The sequence below is a fragment of the Pleurodeles waltl genome, chromosome 3_1, assembly GCF_031143425.1.
Source record: "Pleurodeles waltl isolate 20211129_DDA chromosome 3_1, aPleWal1.hap1.20221129, whole genome shotgun sequence".
Classification (NCBI taxonomy): domain Eukaryota; kingdom Metazoa; phylum Chordata; class Amphibia; order Caudata; family Salamandridae; genus Pleurodeles; species Pleurodeles waltl.
The window spans coordinates 875,180,920-875,199,683 of NC_090440.1; the positions used below are offsets into that span (position 1 = coordinate 875,180,920).

At 43.6% G+C, this 18,764-nt stretch overlaps 1 protein-coding gene across 1 annotated transcript in view; it reads right to left on the minus strand.

The window, feature by feature from the left end:
• TRAPPC3 (trafficking protein particle complex subunit 3) overlaps window positions 1-16,588 on the minus strand; it is a 77,316-nt gene extending 60,728 nt beyond the window's left edge. The window contains exon 1 of the mRNA XM_069223840.1: window positions 16,404-16,588. Within this exon, the coding sequence (XP_069079941.1) occupies window positions 16,404-16,445 (42 nt within the window). The 5' untranslated portion in view covers window positions 16,446-16,588. The remainder of the gene's footprint in view (window positions 1-16,403) is intronic.
• Between the last annotated feature and the right edge of the window lie 2,176 nt (window positions 16,589-18,764).

Sequence of the window (18,764 nt, forward strand, 5' to 3'; positions counted from 1 at the left end):
TGTCAGGAGTAAATTTCCAACTTTTCCCAGTATGTGTAAAGATTAGAGAACAGTTGATGAAAACCCCTAAAATATTCAAGTTAGTGAGTTTGCGCAGACTCAAAAGTGCTTTACAAACCTGTAATTATGGCTTGCCCCTATCTCCAGCCCCAGTCTTTATATCCACTGAAAGTTAGCAAAATAAGGGAATTACCAGTTTTCATATTCTACAATACCATGAGCCCTGGCATAATCGAAGAGGCTATTATCGGAGCTCATGCATTATGAGACTGCTGTAATAATTTGTCGCTGCACTGCATGGCACCAAAGGGGCAAGTGGATTTTTTTACATGACAAGTAAGATTTATAACGCAACCTGTCCCATGGACAAGTAGATATTTTATAAAATTCCAAACCCGTGAAACAATAAAGAAGAAAATGAAAAACGATACTATGAAGATATACTAGAAGAAAGTCTAACAAAGAATGCTGTATGACAGCTCTGCTCTGGAGGCCCTTAAGCCCAGCACTTACAACACTGATCCACTCGGTGGCGCTCGTATGCTGCCCTTGAAATAAAACGAGCTTGAGACGTTTGTTTCAACATATGCAGTCAGTGCCACTTTAATCTTCATGCTCATTCAGTCAGATACAAACTTCCCTCCCTCCTTTCCCATAACTTTTTCTGCTTGTACACTGCACCGTTGTGTTCTCCTATAGCCGGGTAAAGAAGGTCTAGAACAATCCACTTTGATGTGAGATTTGTGATTTTTGACAGAAAGAGCCTCCTTTTGTTAGAAAATACGTGTCGTGGTTGGCAAGCCTAGATGGCAGCCTCGATAGAGAGGGAAAGGGGTGAATAGGCAGGGAGTTTGAATACCTTTTCACACGCTCTGATAGTGCAAGACGCTTACTCCTGTGGAACAATTCAGGCAGGCAAGGCAGACAATGTACCGAGAGCTGGGTTCATAAACGTGTTTGCACTCACTACTTAAGCTTCAAAAAGTGAACAGTAGGCAGAAAGTCTGTGTTCTTGAAATTCTCGATTCCTCATTTAAAGTCAGCAGATATTTCTGCACACAGATCAGACGTACTTATGTGAACAACGTAAACACCTATTTTACTTTGAAATCGTGGTTGACTCCCTCGTTTTCATGTCTTTCACGATGTCCTCTATAATTCGAAGCTCTAACTTTCAATGTTTGATGTCCGGCGCTGTGATACCCCATGAGAGTGCGCCTAGTAACAATATGAATGTAAATAAATAAATAGAAAGGGACAGTTGTGTAGGTGGTTGTGAAATTAACCTTCAAAGATTTACCAGGAAGTGATTGTTAATGTTTTTAAAGAAGCCTGTGAACTTCCCCTAGTTGGTACATTTGTGGGGGAAGCGAGGTAGGAAAGAAACATGTGTGCCTTGATAATTAAACGGAGATTAGGACATGTGTTTTTTTCCTGTAAGATTTTTTTTTTCGAGTAGAGAGCAAATTAGAGTTAAAAAAAGATGAAGTGCTTTTGAACTTTTCTGGCATACGTGCTGATGGATTGTCCTCCATGTGAACAATCCCCTTTAGTAAACAGGGGATTACGAGCATGTCTGGAAATCTACGATTTGAGTAATTTTAAAAGATTGTTACAATGATCAAAAATGAGGAAAACTACGGAAATGATAGGCATAATTCTAAAATAAACATTGTGAGCTGGACCATAAATTCTTAGGAGTGCTCCAATGACATTACATTTTGATGCTTGGGGGGTACTGTGCAGGAGGACACACTTGGCTAATGGCTCTGTTGAGCCCCATAAATGCGGATCTTGACCGAAACATAGGCAATCCCCCTGTCTAGAAGATAAAAACAAGCTGATCTTGTAGCGCAAGTGAAGCACATTGGTCAGTTTTATGGATGTATTTTCTGTTATCATTTTTAGTGCACGAAAAGGAAATATCCAGAGTAATTCAGTGGCTGTTTAGGGTCAGATTTTGGAAACCCAGACACGGAAGACAAACTGATCACTTAAGAGACCTTTTACATATCTAATAATGAAAATGATGGGCAAAAGGGATATGGGTCAGACGGTGACATTTTGTCGTGATCAAACTGAAATAAATAAGCACTGACAAAGCCAATATGTCTAGTTTTAATGTGCAAACACCTCTAAACGTTCACGAATGCTGGTTACAAGTACAAATTGTGTTTACTACAGTAAAGCCTACTAATTGGATTCACTAGTGCTGGGAGAGATGTAGCACAAATCAAATAAATTCTCTAGAATGTACGTAGAAGATGTAAAACGGATTAGACAGTGTGATGATTTATTATGCCTCTGACATGTAAATTAGTCCCTCGTGCATTTAAGGGAAGCAAGTTGTGGACGGTGGAATGATACGCCAAATAACCAATAAAGGAAGTAAAACTCCTCTGGGTGGAGCCAAAGCACCCACTATACGTACACAGTATGTCTTGCAGACTGCTGCTATGTGAAGCCAGACTATTCTATGGCACAGAATAGACTACAGCGCCGAGGAAATGGACATGTGTTACAACGACCCACATCAATGGTATTCTGTGCCCTGATCTCACAAGGATGTAAGGCTAAACAGAACCATGGAGAATGAAGCTGCAATTACAGGCTTTACACTGTTTACAGCAGCGAGTGCTTGACCACTAGAGTTATCTGAAGCACGATGTCATTCATATTTCAGGTAGATAACTACACTGATTCCCTCGATTCCCTTCTGGCCATCTGAGTGGATTCTAATAAGATAGTTCAGAGACCTGCAAAAGCTTACTCAAACTTTCATCATTCAGAGGTTGAGCAAATAAGTATCACCGAGTTGGATAACACCTGCTGTCTGAGTGACCACACACTATTTATATAATTGTGTAGTTTACTAACAAAAATCTTCAGTTTTATAAGACACTGCTCTTCAACATAACAGAGAATAAATCATCAAACTACATTTCTAAAAAACACGGACAGTATTTTTACTATTGATGTCCTCGATAACAAAAAAAAAAGGAGATTTTTTTAACTCCGTAATCCTTCATTATTGCTGTTCTATACATTTAATTCACCAGACTAAAAACAATGAACAATAACGAGAAATATGCATCATCGTATCAAGGATTTTTTCTTTTCCAAATATAAAAAAGGATTTTAATACTCCTGCATTTTTAAGTTGAGGAGTCATTTATTTGAGTCAGTATCTGGTATCTTGATTAAATATGGAGGGGGCCCATCCATTTATTTAATTGAAAATAATGGGAAACTGAAGGCATACTATTAATATCTCATTTCTTTAACTCTCAAAAGGCTCTTCAGCTCAACAAAGCTAAAGGTATACCTGAATAAAACATCTCCTTTAATTTGCTTTGAAAAAAACTCAAATACCTTAGTATACCGTCATATATCGATACAGTTACCATAAACGTTCTGCTGTTCTAAGAAATCAATCAATGCAAAGGTCCCAGTACATTCAAATAGCATTTTTTATAAATGATCACCATTTTGTTTACAGAAAAGTAAAAAAGGTTAATAACACAATTTCCCTTAATTTAGCATGTAGTGGAATGTTCGGTCAAACTCAGTTATCTTCTCAACCTTTAACCCTCTGTAGCAATTAGAATTCCGCTGCAATTCACTTCCCAAATGTCAGCTCCTAAAGCAGAGGTCTTCAAACTTTTTGATGCCGGGACCCAGTCTTAAACAATTTTAGGTGTAAGGACCCCCTCCTGATAAATAATTCTAAAACCTGGTACTCCTCATCATCAACAATGATATCAATTATCCCCATTTCACACAGCAAATCATTTTTACTGTGAGGAAATAATATTAAACAGTGTTTAGCAAATCAAAGATCAGTGAGTGTGGGGGCGTGGTCAAGGGTGTGGCTAAAAATAAAGGTCCGCATGTATTAGGAATTGACATGGGGAAGCGCTGCAAGTCTTCTTGCTGCACTGCCACACTCCAAAACAAAAGGGCAGGAATGGACCATATTTATGGCTGCCTAGCGTCAATGTAGGCAGGATTGTTTTTGTACAGGAAGGGGCACCTTCCTGCACAAAAACAATCCAGAAAGACATTGTACCTCTTTCTACATGTGCGGCAGAGAGCAACACACATGGGAAGAGGAAAAATAAAGGAGAAATTAAAACATTTCCCCTCCTTATGCCTGCTCTGGGGAGGCGTAAGGTTTTGCCACTGCTCCAGTTTACGTGATTTTGTAAATCTGGGACAGCGTCAGCGTCAAAATCCATCTGTGATGCATGGGAACACCTACCACTATGCCCATGGAATGCCTGCTTGACGCAAAGTAAGGCAATGCAGCGGCTTGCACTGCTTTGCCTTTCTCCATATCCACAAGGCCATTCAAAGCCACTCAGGGTGGCCTTGCGTCACCTCATAGATATGATTGAGAGGCTTGTGCTGCTGGAGCGTCAAAAAAGTGATGTTCCAGCAGCGCAAGCCTCTCATAAATAAACCCCAAAATATTCTCTAATTTCTTTTAAGTCGTTCACCGTCAGGTAGCTACATATAAAATAATACTGTGAATATCTAATGCATTATTTTTATACTTGCATTGCACACAGTATAAGATAGGCCACTACAAAAAGGTTTATTGTAAAAGTGTGCTTCCAAAATGTGGATTTAAGTAATATAAGAGCATATGCAATACCTTTCTTTTTTAATAGCTGTCCCTTCAACACCTCCAGATGGAGTAAGCGCTGTGTAAATACAATTACAATTAAAAGCATGCACTACACAGCGCAGTTGTTAACTCTTCGCACTACCTCTCAAAAAGAATAAATGTTTGTCCTCACAAAGCTTTGAGTGATTCGATCATTTAAAGCTGCTCCCAAGCACCCTTTACAATTGCAGATCAGCTCATAGAGCACATTTGCATTTCATTCAGGAAGCAGATGCCCTGGGATGAAAGTCTCCTTAGCTGTCTGTGCAGCTTTCACAGCACATGAGACTCAAATTAAAGTTCAGCTGAGGCATTTTAAGTATCGGCTTGGGGAATGTGAGACCCCCTTTCCAGGTCTCCACGCCCCCCGGGGGTCCTGACCCCCAGAGTGACGATCTCTGTCCTAAAGTAACTTGAGGGATAGCTTCACCCCTATGTACCTTCAACAACAGAGCCAAGGAAAAGTCTCAGATTTCATTTTGTGCTGAACACTATATAAGCACCCATTAATATTAGTTATTGTTGTAAGCTGCCTGAAACTGTACATAATTTATTAAATTTATAGAATAGGGCTTATAAAAACTGTAATGTGTCTGTGGAGTTACAGAAGATACAAGATAAACAAAGTGAAAATCCAGTGCCCGTCGTCAGTGCCTTGCATCAAGTGACGTCAAACTGAACCAATAGAGGCAATTTGCCGCTGTCAGGATCACCCATGGTGAAACTGGGGATCTCAACAATTCTCAGAGTTTAATGAGAACTGAGTCAGGTTAAGTACTCAGAAATATTGAAGTGATATTTATATGGGCACGAATAATATAACTCCGATGATATCTGCTCGGGTGAGAATGTCCCTCCCTAACTGATGTACATACAGTTGCATTCTCCTGTCCTGAGTGCCCAAATGTGTGTACCCAAGTCTGTCCCTTGACGTTATGTGATGTCTTGGACCTGTGCTGTTACCAGGTGGGGAGCACCTCCTCTCATTGTACAGGCAGTGACTTACTGTCCCTGTCATAGGATTAGGGCATACAGCCATGGTCGCAGTGTACAGCATTTGGTGAATCCATAGTTGTGGCCAGCCTTTTTATCTGTCACTCGAATGGAGGCCTACTGGCCCACTAATGTAAAGCTCTGGTTCTACCTGATTTCCCAGACCCTAGTGCTAACAAAGTGTATGCATACGTGTTTTGTGCATGTGGCCTGCATGGTAAATGCCTGGCATGTCTGAGGGAGCCATAGTAATGGAGGCCTGCAATATCTATTTTCATGCCCTAACACTGAATTGCTGGACAACATGAAAGTGAGATTGTTTTCTAGACCGTGAAAGAGTGCTGCTGCCATTCATGATCCTGGAAGGGAGAGACGCAGACAACAAAGAGACAAGACTCCTTTAAAAAAATCAATTTGGCCTTTTGCTGAGTAAGGAGCAGCTGATTAGTATTCCTAAAACACTGCCATTTCGTAGGTGGTGGGCTTGGAAGGTGGGACTATAGACTCTGTTATGCAAGGTGAAGGGGACTCTAAGTGAGGCCCAGCATTTTCTCTTTCTCCGATTACATGCTTCAGTTTGGTTGATGATAGCCAGATTTAGAAACCTCACACCTTTGTGTGCCCCTACTGTGGGGGCTCCAGCCTGGAGACACCCTGCTAAGCAAACGTTATTCTACAAAAAGGCTTTGTCTAGAAAACAGCCTGGAAAGGACACTTGTAGGAGGACCCACACTACCTTCCTAAGAAGTGTGTGACTGCTCCCCGGTGCTTTCACTGACAGAGAAGCAGTGAAGGGGATGTGCATAGTCCAGTTTGAAGAGCCATAGTAGAACGGGCTTTGGGAAATCAAAGGCAAATTACATTAACCACTATGGTTGATGCAGAGTAGCCCCTGCTTGCTCTCTTGGCTCCCTTAACCAGGTCTGGCAATATCCTATTCCTTGCAGATTACAAAGTCTGCAGCAACAGATTTCAGAGGATTGGAAAGAGAAACTCAGGTGCTCTCCTTAGACAGCCCCAACAAATGATGGGACTGTCTTATAGTCATCAATAAAAGAAAAGATTGCTGAAAAGATCATTCACTGGCAACTTTACGAGTCAGATTTTTCTGGAGTATGTGGTGAATAAACTGAAAGTCTATTCTTCCAAGTCAGACCTAGGAAACCCTCATAAGTTGGTGAGCTAAGTAGTCTGACACACAAAAACTATTTAAAAACAGAAGAATAATGTTCAATTACTTACCAGTAATCTTCATTACTCCTGGTCCTGAAGTTCTCGTCCCATTCATTATATATGGAGAATACCCAAGACAAGAAACCAGACTGGTCAGAGTCAGGAAACAGACCCAAAAAACTAAGAATCACACAGGGACACAACAACAATAGAAGCAATACCCTCAGTGATTTATTAAAGAATACAAAAAACAGAAATTTAGGAGCAAACTGCCCGCAAAATCCCTAGTCCAAAATTGGTTTAATCCCCCAACACATTTTGGAGGCGGTAATGGCAGAGAAATGTATTGGAAACAGCCCATGTAGCTGCCTTACAGCTCACAGCAATGGATACCCCCTTAGATTCTGTCCAAGAAGCCGCCATACCCCTGGTCGACCATCCTTGCACCCCTGCTGGAGGAGGAACACCAGCCAGAGAATATGCCAATTCTATAAGTTGCTTGATCCACTTACTGATAGACAAAGCAGAAGTCTTCTCACCCGTGGAAGAAGTACGAAAGGAAAGAAACAAGGAGTTAGACTTCCTGAAAGGCTTGGTCCTATCTAAGTACACCAGCAATGCCCTCTCGACATCCAGTAAGGACCACTCCATGTCTCACTCACCTTCAGGAGCAACACCCTAAGGAAGGTAACACCAATTCCTGAGAACAATGAAACTGAGAATCAACTTTGGGAACAAAAGAAGAATCCAAACATAACACCACTCCATCAGCAGAAAATGCTAAAAAGGGTTCCCGAGCAATCAGGGCTCCTAACTCACCAATGCATCTGGCGGAGGTGATGGCTACCAAAAAAGAAAACACCTTGAAAGTCAAAAATGTAATATCCGCCACTTCTAAAGGCTCAAAAGGGGCAGACAACAAAGACTGCAACACTAACGGCAAATCCCAAAATGGAAACAGAAGCTTTACCGAAGAACGGGCCAGGGAAAAACCATGCAATAATTGGGAAACCAGATCATCAACATCAGCCAGATTGCCCCAAGGAGAATGAAAAGCCTTAATAACAGCCCACTGGGCCCTCAAAGTGGAGACAGATAGACACTTCTTAAACCCTTCCCACAAAAACTGAAGCACTGTCGTCAGTCCAAAGGGGACAAGTGAAGAGGGACACACCAATGTGCGAAATTACCCCAATGCCTGAAATATGACTTTATGGTGGAAAGTTTACAGGACTGCTGAATGGCACCGCTAAGTGCCTAGAAATCCCCTTGAGCTGTAAGCCCCACCTCTCAACTTCCAAACTGATAGGCGAAGTTTCTGAAGGGCCATGAAAGAGACCGACCGAAGAGGAGAGGGGAGCAAGGAAGGAACCAAGGACCCTGTACAGCCAATAACCGGAAACCAGGACTGTTGGGGCCAAAAAGTAACCACCAGAATCACCACACTGTCCTCCCTCATTCACCTTGCCAGAAACATGGAAATTACGCAATTGTAGGGAAAGCAAAAAACAGATGGGTCGGCCAGGGAATGAACAGGGCATCCACCCCAAGGCCCCCACCTGCTGTCTGCGAGCACAGAAACGGGGAACCTGCGCATGGAGCCGGGAAGCAAAGAGGTTGAGGTATGGTACACCAAACACTCTGAAAAACACAGCTCGAGTGAGAGAAAGTCCTTGTAATGTAGGGAAGCACCAGCTGAGAGCATCTGCCACCCCATTGTTCACCCCCTCACATGAATTGCAACTAGAGATTGAAGATGTCATTCTCCCCAGCGGAACAACAACTGAGCCACTTCATTGAGAGCCTGTGTACAAATCCCCACTGGCTGTTGAGATATGCAACTGTGAGCTGGTTGTCCAAATGAACCACCAAGTTGTGCCTCACCAGCAATGACGAAAACCCACGAACGCCCTGAATACTGCCATGAGTTCCCTCCAGTTGGAAGACCGTCTTCCCTCCTGAAGTGACCAAAGGGCCTGCAGATACCTGGCCACCCCGAGTCACCCCCCAACCAAAAGCACTGCATCCATAGTCAAGACTAAAGGAGAATCTGGCGGCAACAGAACCCCTCTGGTAAGATTGGCTTCCAAAGTTCACTATTGCAGATCCTGATGAACACCAGGGGAGACAGACATTTGATTGTAAGCCCAAACAAGGATCCAAACATAACAGTAGGTGCACCCACAAAGGCCTGAGATGAAAATGGGCCCAATGATCTGTAAAGACAGCACCAGCCATGAAACCCATCAACTGAAGCCACCTGTGCACTGGAGCTGACAGCAGGGACATCACCTCCAGAGCCAGAGATTTAAAAGCCTGATCCCTGATGCAAGGGAGGAACACCCTGTTGAGATCTGTGTGAAACCTGGTCCCAATAAGTGTCAGATCTTGTGATGGAGACAGCTGGCACTTGTCCCCCAGTTCAGAAGAAACCCTTGATGCTGGAGCGTTGAACAGACCACCTGAAGATCCCATAAGAAGAAGAGTCTCCAATGAAGCATGTACCAACCAGTCGTCCAGATAAGGGTAAAGATGTATCCCCCTTAGGTGAAGAGAGGCAACCAGATGGGCTACCACTTTGGTGAAGACCCTCGGGCTGAGCGAAGGCTGAGTGGGAGCACCTTGAACTGGTAATGAGTCCCCTGCACACAAAACCTGAGAAACTGCTGGAAGTCAGGATGGACTGGGACATTGTGATAGGCATCCTGCAAGTCCAAGGTGCACGTGAAATGACCCTGAAGTACCAACGGAATAATCCGCTGCAAGTTCTCCATCTTGAAGGGGATGTGAAGGATGTATTTGTTGAGGGCTTTTAAATCCAAAACCAGACGGAAGCCTCCGGTACATTTTGGCACCAAAAAAATGATGGAATAGAATCCCTTGCCCCTCTCCAAAAGAGGAACCTCCAAAACTGCCCTCTACTGATGCAGAGAGCGGATACCCATTTCCAAGACCAACCTTTTGTTGGAGCTGATAGGCCACGGAGTAGAACGCACCCCTGGACAAAGTGGGATCACTCCAAACTCTATCCTGCAGCTGTGTTGTATGATGTTCAGAACCCAAGCGTCCGAAGTGGATACTAGCCAAGTCTGAAGAAAATGCTGCAGGCGACCTACCACAGCTACCTGCTGTACCATCATATAGTCAAGAACACGCCTTAGGATGGGGAGGGGGAAATTTGGGCTTCTTATCTCTACTCCTGCCAGCAGGAAATCGTCCTTGAGAACAGACAAATTGTGCACAGGGGGTGGGGTTCAAAAGGGGGACCTATGCCAAAAAGACTGCTTATCTCCCAAGACTGACTGGATTTTTCTTCCAGCTCAGCCCCAAAGAACACATTGCCCTGAAAAGGCAGACAAAGAGCAGATGACTTCCAGTCTCTCAACACCAGATTCCTACGGGCTGACACACAGGCACCACCCAGCCAGAGCAGATGCCTGCACAACTTTAAAAGAAACATCAGACAGGAACTCCACTTGTCCTTCAATAAGTTCAAGCAATCTTGCGCAGAGTGTAGACTCATCCAAAGCTCAACCTAAGAATCTGAGATCAGCAATCAAGGATTGAGCCACATATGTGCCACAGATGCCAGCCCTCAATGCAAGATGAGGACCAGAATAAACATTTATAAGAGAGCCATCCACCCTCTATTCCATGCATTTTTAACTACTGCATCTTCAGCCAACTAAGCCTGTCCCACCAAGCTGGCCTCAAAAGAGTAAATAGGAATAGAGTCTGGCAGAACCTGGTGCAAATCCTGTAAGGGGTACAACTTGGGCATGAAGCGTGGAAGGATAATTTTATCAGGATCACGCCATTCCCATTTAATCACCTCCTGAATGCAAAGATGAATCAGAACACAAACAGGAACAGTACTTTAAAACTGCCTGAGCAAGTACCCAGAAGAGGTATCAGGTATCTCACCATCAGGAAATCCCATATTGACTTAAACATGCTTTACCAAGTCAGACAACAAATCTCTAAAAATACATTTACCCTTCTGTTCCTCTGGACAAGGTTCCACCTCCTCTGAACCAGAGGAATGGGAAACCCCTTCAGGAAAAGGAACCTTTGATTTGAGGGACTCACTCATGTCCAACAAGCTCTCTCTAAATCAGCTGCCGCAGACGCTCCTTATCATCCCTCCTTAACTTTTGTGGACGAGCAGGAGGGGAAGAAGAAGCCGAAGAGGACGTAGATGAAAAGGAAAAAACTCAACATGTTTCTACTTATGGGTGTGCTTCCCCATCGCAACCCACAAATACAGGGAGTGCAGAATTATTAGGCAAGTTGTATTTTTGAGGATTAATATTATTATTGAACAACAACCATGTTCTCAATGAGCCCAAAAAACTCATTAATATCAAAGCTGAATATTTTTGGAAGTAGTTTTTAGTTTGTTTTTAGTTTTAGCTATGTTAGGGGGATATCTGTGTGTGCAGGTGACTATTACTGTGCATAATTATTAGGCAACTTAACAAAAAAAAATATATACCCATTTCAATTATTTATTATTACCAGTGAAACCAATATAACATCTCAACATTCACAAATATACATTTCTGACATTCAAAAACAAAACAAAAACAAATCAGTGACCAATATAGCCACCTTTCTTTGCAAGGACACTCAAAAGCCTGCCATCCATGGATTCTGTCAGTGTTTTGATCTGTTCACCATCAACATTGCGTGCAGCAGCAACCACAGCCTCCCAGACACTGTTCAGAGAGGTGTACTGTTTTCCCTCCTTGTAAATCTCACATTTGATGATGGACCACAGGTTCTCAATGGGGTTCAGATCAGGTGAACAAGGAGGCCATGTCATTAGATTTCCTTCTTTTATACCCTTTCTTGCCAGCCACGCTGTGGAGTACTTGGACGCGTGTGATGGAGCATTGTCCTGCCTGAAAACCATGTTTTTCTTGAAGGATGCAGACTTCTTCCTGTACCACTGCTTGAAGAAGGTGTCTTCCAGGAACTGGCAGTAGGACTGGGAGTTGAGCTTGACTCCATCCTCAACCCGAAAAGGCCCCACAAGCTCATCTTTGATGATACCAGCCCAAACCAGTACTCCACCTCCACCTTGCTGGCGTCTGAGTCGGACTGGAGCTCTCTGCCCTTTACCAATCCAGCCACGGGCCCATCCATCTGGCCCATCAAGACTCACTCTCATTTCAGCAGTCCATAAAACCTTAGAAAAATCAGTCTTGAGATATTTCTTGGCCCAGTCTTGACGTTTCAGCTTGTGTGTCTTGTTCAGTGGTGGTCGTCTTTCTTACCTTGGCCATGTCTCTGAGTATTGCACACCTTGTGCTTTTGGGCACTCCAGTGATGTTGCAGCTCTGAAATATGGCCAAACTGGTGGCAAGTGGCATCGTGGCAGCTGCACGCTTGACTTTTCTCAGTTCATGGGCAGTTATTTTGCGCCTTGGTTTTTCCACACGCTTCTTGCGACCCTGTTGACTATTTTGAATGAAACGCTTGATTGTTCGATGATCACGCTTCAGAAGCTTTGCAATTTTAAGAGTGCTGCATCCCTCTGCAAGATATCTCACTATTTTTGACTTTTCTGAGCCTGTCAAGTCCTTCTTTTGACCCATTTTGCCAAAGGAAAGGAAGTTGCCTAATAATTATGCACACCTGATATAGGGTGTTGATGTCATTAGACCACACCCCTTCTCATTACAGAGATGCACATCACCTAATATGCTTAATTGGTAGTAGGCTTTCGAGCCTATACAGCTTGGAGTAAGACAACATGCATAAAGAGGATGATGTGGTCAAAATACTCATTTGCCTAATAATTCTGCACTCCCTGTACAGGCAAACGCACCAGAACCATAAACTGTTGCCAAAAAGAAAGGAAATCCGCTCTGCGGTGCTAACCAGGGACCATCCCTGTAAATAAAATGCCAGCTAGATCCAGAAAAAAATGTGGAAGAAGCAGTCAACAGCCCCGTACCGCAGAGGCCTGATGAATCGCAACACCGGCATTAATTAATATCAAGTTTCCATCCTCGAATATCACCACTGTGACTTAGGAACAAAAAGCCAAAGCGTTTCTTCTCTCAGCAGAATAAGACTGCCGTGAAGACACCAGTGAACACACGTGAGGAGAAAGGCCCCGGAAGGATTACACACGGAGACGGAAACAATGGTCCACCCAGAGACCTTCTGGATCCCCTGGAAACCATGCGCACTGCCCGCAAGCCTAGCAGGCGGGAACGGGTGCCAGGAAAATAAAAACATTCTCACCACCCAGCTGGAGGATGAGAACGGCATGCTGAATCGAAGCCGCCCAAGCCCAGCAGGAGCAGCACACCAGTCCTCGCATCCCTTGTCACGTACAGAAAAAAAAAAAAGAACAGGAGGAATGCTGGGTAGGTACGTGTTATGTACTCCCGGGGGGAAGGGGCTGGGGATGTAGGGTATTCCTCGTGTGCTTTTTTCAGTAATGGAGAGAGTTCTCTCCATATGTAATGAAGGGAACGAGGACTGGTGGACCTGGGGGTAATGTCCATTTTTTGGTTGAGAGCATGTCAGTGCTAAAAGGATTTGCAAGAGTATAAAATAGAAGCAGAATTCAATAGACTGCCACTGGTTTATTGAGGAATGTCACCTTAAATACACTCTGCCCAAAATGTGAGTGCACATAGAGCTCTTTTTTTTCTCCTTTGCATAATTTAGGTATCATTCTAAGCTTTCAAGTAGCTTGGTTTCACTGATAATAGTAGACCCGCTTATGACTGAACTAAGTTATACTCCCCTGCTCAGCTTTAATGAGAAAGAAATGTGTGTCAGGAATTGGTTGGATTTTATTTTAGATTAATTTGGATCCTAAAATCCAAAAGTTGTACATAGTTGTCTTAGAATGGTAAATGTGACATTTTACTAATACAGTACTGAAAACACTGCCAAAACACAGAATTTTAAGTGGATTACAACAGAGATTTGCAAGTTGATTGAAGTGTTTAATATGAAATAGTCTTTGTCTAAAAATAAGTTTAATAACGTTGCTTCTTCTTTTTTTTACACGTTAGTTAAGCTTTAAATGGGTTTGACTTCAAACTATATTTATTTACATTGTACAGTACGACATGATGTCTTATAGTAAGCACACCGCTTATAGACATTCCACACATAGCCCTATAATAATAAGCAGGGAAACTTAAAGCACCCTACATAGTATGTACTGGAAGCACTGGTAGACAAAGATTCTAGTGCACAGGGCTCAAGGATGCTTTTTGTTTTGACCTGTGATACTATGACAGCTGAATATTAATCACTAAGAAACCCCCAGGTCTATCAAGAAAGAAAACACAGAGGCAGAGGACAAAAGAGAAAGAAAAGGGTTGCGGGCCTTTTTTTGTAACTCGGCGCCACCCTTTCTTCTTTTTTGCTCCTCTCTTTCTCTCTGTTTTCTTTCTTTTTTCGAACCGGGGTTTCCTAGTGGTTAATAGTGATCGATAGGGAAGTAACCCCTGCAAGTCTTTAATTTCCCCTAGCCATGCTTTGTGATATAATTATGACAGCTGAATATCCACAGTAGTGAGTTTGTTCTGATGTCAAGGTCTCAGATTTGTCAAGTGCAAGAGAAATCCTACATTCATACAATCTGCAGAGATAGTGAATTTACAATGTCTTTACCATGCAGTTATAACAGAACCCTTCTAAATTTATAGAGATATCTGGGTGAATATGCCACACATCAAGATCAAAATAAGAAAACTGGTTTCACAAGGCAAGCCCATAAGAAAAGAAGAAAGCTGTGACGAAAAACCTACATAGAGACAGGGAAGAAATGATACACCAAGCACTATTACGATCTCCTAACAGCTGAAGTGACAATGAAGCTGGTTAAAAGACAACTACAGGCTTCTGAGAAGTCAATAAAAAAAGAAACAGACCACCAAATTGATTAGTGTATCGACATTAATAATAATGTGAAACAATACAATAACATACAGTCTTTTTCTGTCCATACCTTTCTGAATGCCCTCCATTTGCATCTCACGTCATCACTTGCCTCTTCAGCATCATCTTTTCACTCTCTCTATGTTTACTTCCTTTCATCTACTCTGCGTCACCGTCCCAGCACCCACACAACCCACCAACTCTTCTCTAAGTACCGCATTTTCTTTTCCTTTGGAGCTGTCAATATTTAATCAGTCTTTACTTCTTTAAAACACTACCCAGTAGGAGCGCAATTACAAATGGCACATATTTGACTATTGCTCTTTGCACTCGTTAGATACCCAAAGGATTGGATGTACATATTTTATGAGTACCTTTATCACTCACTGACAGGTACTGAAAGAAACTCACGCTGCCTTTACCATCAGATCCTGAGCTCTCAATTGTGCACCGTCATAGACACCCACCCTTAGGGGGTGAACTCATTCAGACACCTGGAGATGACTCAGTTCACTGGGTGCACAAGTCAAAAGCCACCTGTTGCATGAAAAGCTAGAGAATCATCATCTGGAAAAACTACTCTTATGGAATGGAAGATCAGGTAAACCATTAAATGTAAACAGGGACTGCATCGATGACATTAATTACCTTAAGTGTTTTGTGCAATCATTGGTGAGAAATAACTAGCACAATAGGACCCCATTTCCAAGTCAGTTTTTAGGGTTGAGCGCGCGCAAGCGCTCTGGACCCTGTTGTAATCTCTTTGTGGGCTTCTAACCATGCCCATGTCACACCCCACACTTTCATTAGTTCGTGAGCTTGCCTTTTAAAAATTGATTGATTCCATTTGTGAAAGGCTTGCATATGTCATGCCTTTTCCAGTGTTTAGCCCTCTTCAAACGCGCCGGTAAACTACTGAAAACATACGAGGCTCCGTTTTTTCAGGTGGTTTCTGGGATACTTTATGTTTTCATTTCGTACGCAGCACGATGTCGCTGGGCAGAAGTTGAACGCTTTGCATGACATCTACCCTGTTACATAGATAATTGCACTTTTGCTGGTTACGGATAATTTCACTTTTGCCGGTTACTGATAATTGCACTTTTGCCAGTAACATGGATAATTGCAGTTTTGCCGATAAGTTTCACTGCGAACAAAATTCCATTTCCTTTTCTGTCTCCTTCACCCTCATGGCGACCATCAGCTCGCATATGTGAAACTGTTTTACTACTAATTATTAATTAATGTGCAAGAAAAGTCCGGTTAGCGGTTTACAAAGCTAATAGCTCTAACGCGAGCAAAAGCGAGACCCGTTGCACTGCAAATGCTTGTTATGTACTGTCGGCTCTGAGATCCACCAGGACACGACCCACTCAAAGCGCTGTCCCGCCCCTGTTATTCGAATACTACTCTGCCTTCGTGTTTATCTGTAATCCATCCCTCCGATGTTTCGTTGAAGCTATTCCTGCCGTTCCGTTATTCGCTTATTGCCCCATCCTTAGAGTTACTTTGCTTCTCTTGAGCACGCATTATGCTTCCTTTACCCACTATGGGCACCACTATGCGCATCCTCCAGAGGCTGGTGCTTCCGGGTGCTTTGCTTTTCATAATACACTGGTATTATCATCTCCTCCCTGCTACCCTCCAAAATTACCATTTTTTTGCTCTCAGTTCCGCGGTTCGCCTGCCTCGACATGGCGCCTCCGCTCTCTCCCGAATAGTGACTGCTGAAGGTAAGGTGAAGGGATCGCTCCTGCTCCTGGATCCACTGAGTAATAAGAAGCGACCTCAGGACCAGGTTGTGTTGACAGCACGCTCCGGAAGCAAAAGCGTTGTTGGCGCTCAATGAGCATGCGCAGCATCTGACATAACGTAGTTGTGCGCATTAAACAAAGTTAGAGCGTGCAATCTAGCGGCCATCTTGGAAGAAACTATTGTATTATTTCAACCACCTATTTTATTTTATATTTTCACATAATAAAGTGCAGTGACGTTGAAATACAGCTTTATATTATTATGGTGATTATTTGTTATGTCATTTTAACCATATATTTATTTTACAAATATGTTCGTAAGTTGTCTTAAAAGGATAACTATATTTAAAGTTCACCTAAAGGTAAGGATTTGCTTAATAACTTACGTTGAATACGTTTTTAATGTTGACCATTTCGCATACTGCTTCATTACTTGTTGTCATTTTTATGGTTGAAGCTGTGAGTTCTTCAGTGCTTACTTTGAGCCAGTGGTTGCTTGTAGGGGTCACCAGTACTTATTTTGGGGACTGTAGAGAGCCATCCAGACTTTCCCCTACTTTGTATCCTGTTCCGCGCATCTGGGCGGAGCACGGAACAGGGGCTATATAATAAAGACGGGGCTGCGCTGACGCAGTTCTCCCCTGTGACACCAACCACCTTGCACGTGTAATTATTACAGCGCGTACCGCGGCCCTTTCTACATTGGCGACGAGCGGGTCTCAGAACTCCCGCGTCGCGGAACGCATATAGAAACAGACAGGTGGTGCAGAGCGGAAGAAATGCAAACGACACAAGGCTCTCGTGCCGTGCTGAGGGGACCACCGGAAAAGAAAAAAAACGACCTGGTTGAAATACGAAGGTCCTAAGAGGAAGCACGCCGCGTGTCTTACCTCGTGAGGTGAGCCCCGCCTCCTCTTCAGTGCGAGCTGCCCGGTAATTGTCGTCGCTGTCTTGGTCGAGCCGGCCAAGCGCTCGGTGCCTCGTGGGTCATCGCCGCGGCCCGGAAAGAAAATGAAGGCTGTCCTACCTCCGGCGCTGGATCCAGCACATCGCTCACCTCGGAGGTCCTGCAACTCCACGTGGGGTAGGTGTGCGATTGAAAGCACACACACACACCCCGTCGCTTGGCAAAGACGATGGGGAGCTCAGGCTGTGTTCCCTGGCGAGCGAAACGCGACACATGGAGCCAGAGGGGCAGGAGCCCCGTACAAGTAAGACACAAAGTCAAGGGGGTGGAGCCCCAAAAGGAAAAAATAAAGAGACAAACAAAGAGCAAATAGAATTTAAATGAAGCCCCAGAGAGAGAAAAAAAATATATAATACAACTTTTGGGACACAGGCACACAAGCAGCTGGTGATCAGCATTATTTAGCACACCAAAGAGAAGATAATATTTAAAAAAAATATATATATATTATTATTAAAAGGGACAGCAAGAAGGAAACATACAGTATAGCAGCAAAGTGCCTACACAATGAGAGACACAATGAGCCCGCCACCACAGGAAAACCCCCAGCAGCCCGCGCAAGTGGGCGCCAGTGCTCACTCCTCAATCACTGCGCTGCCCCCATTCAGCCAACTGATAGACCTGGCCACAGCAGCGCCAAATGGCGTCTATGGTTAAATCGATTAGAAAACTATTTCTGCGCCACAAGAGAAACAGATGGGGCAGTGCGCAGATCCCTCATGCTGCTGATGGGAGGAGACGAGCTGCAAGAATTATTTGATTCACTCCCAGAGACAGGGGATAAGTCAGACTTTAACGCAGCAGTTGACGCCCTAAATAAACATTTTGACCCACAGCTGAACTTAGATTTTGAACGTTTCAAACTCCGACAGGCTCAACAAATGGATGTCGAGTCAATGGACATGTTTTATGCACGACCGAGGAAGTTAGCAAGCTCATGCGCAGGCCTCAATCAACAAGAGGAGATTAGGGCACAGATTAATTAGGGATGCCGGTCAAATGCACTGATCAGCAAGGCATCTCCCTGATGACATCCTGGTTCTGGCACGTTCACACAAACTATCAGCAGTCTGGGCGGATGCCATGGCGGCTGTGAGAGGACAATCGTTGGCAGCTGCTTCAACCACACGTCCAGTCCCGGTGAAAGAAGAGCAGATAGATGCCATCCAAACCCGCCAATTGCCAGGATGCAGACACATTTTTTCAGACAGGGTGCACGCACCTGGGGAAGCTGTGGGTACGGACACAAAACAACGATGGGGTGCTCGGTGAAAGGTAAAACATGTGATCGGTG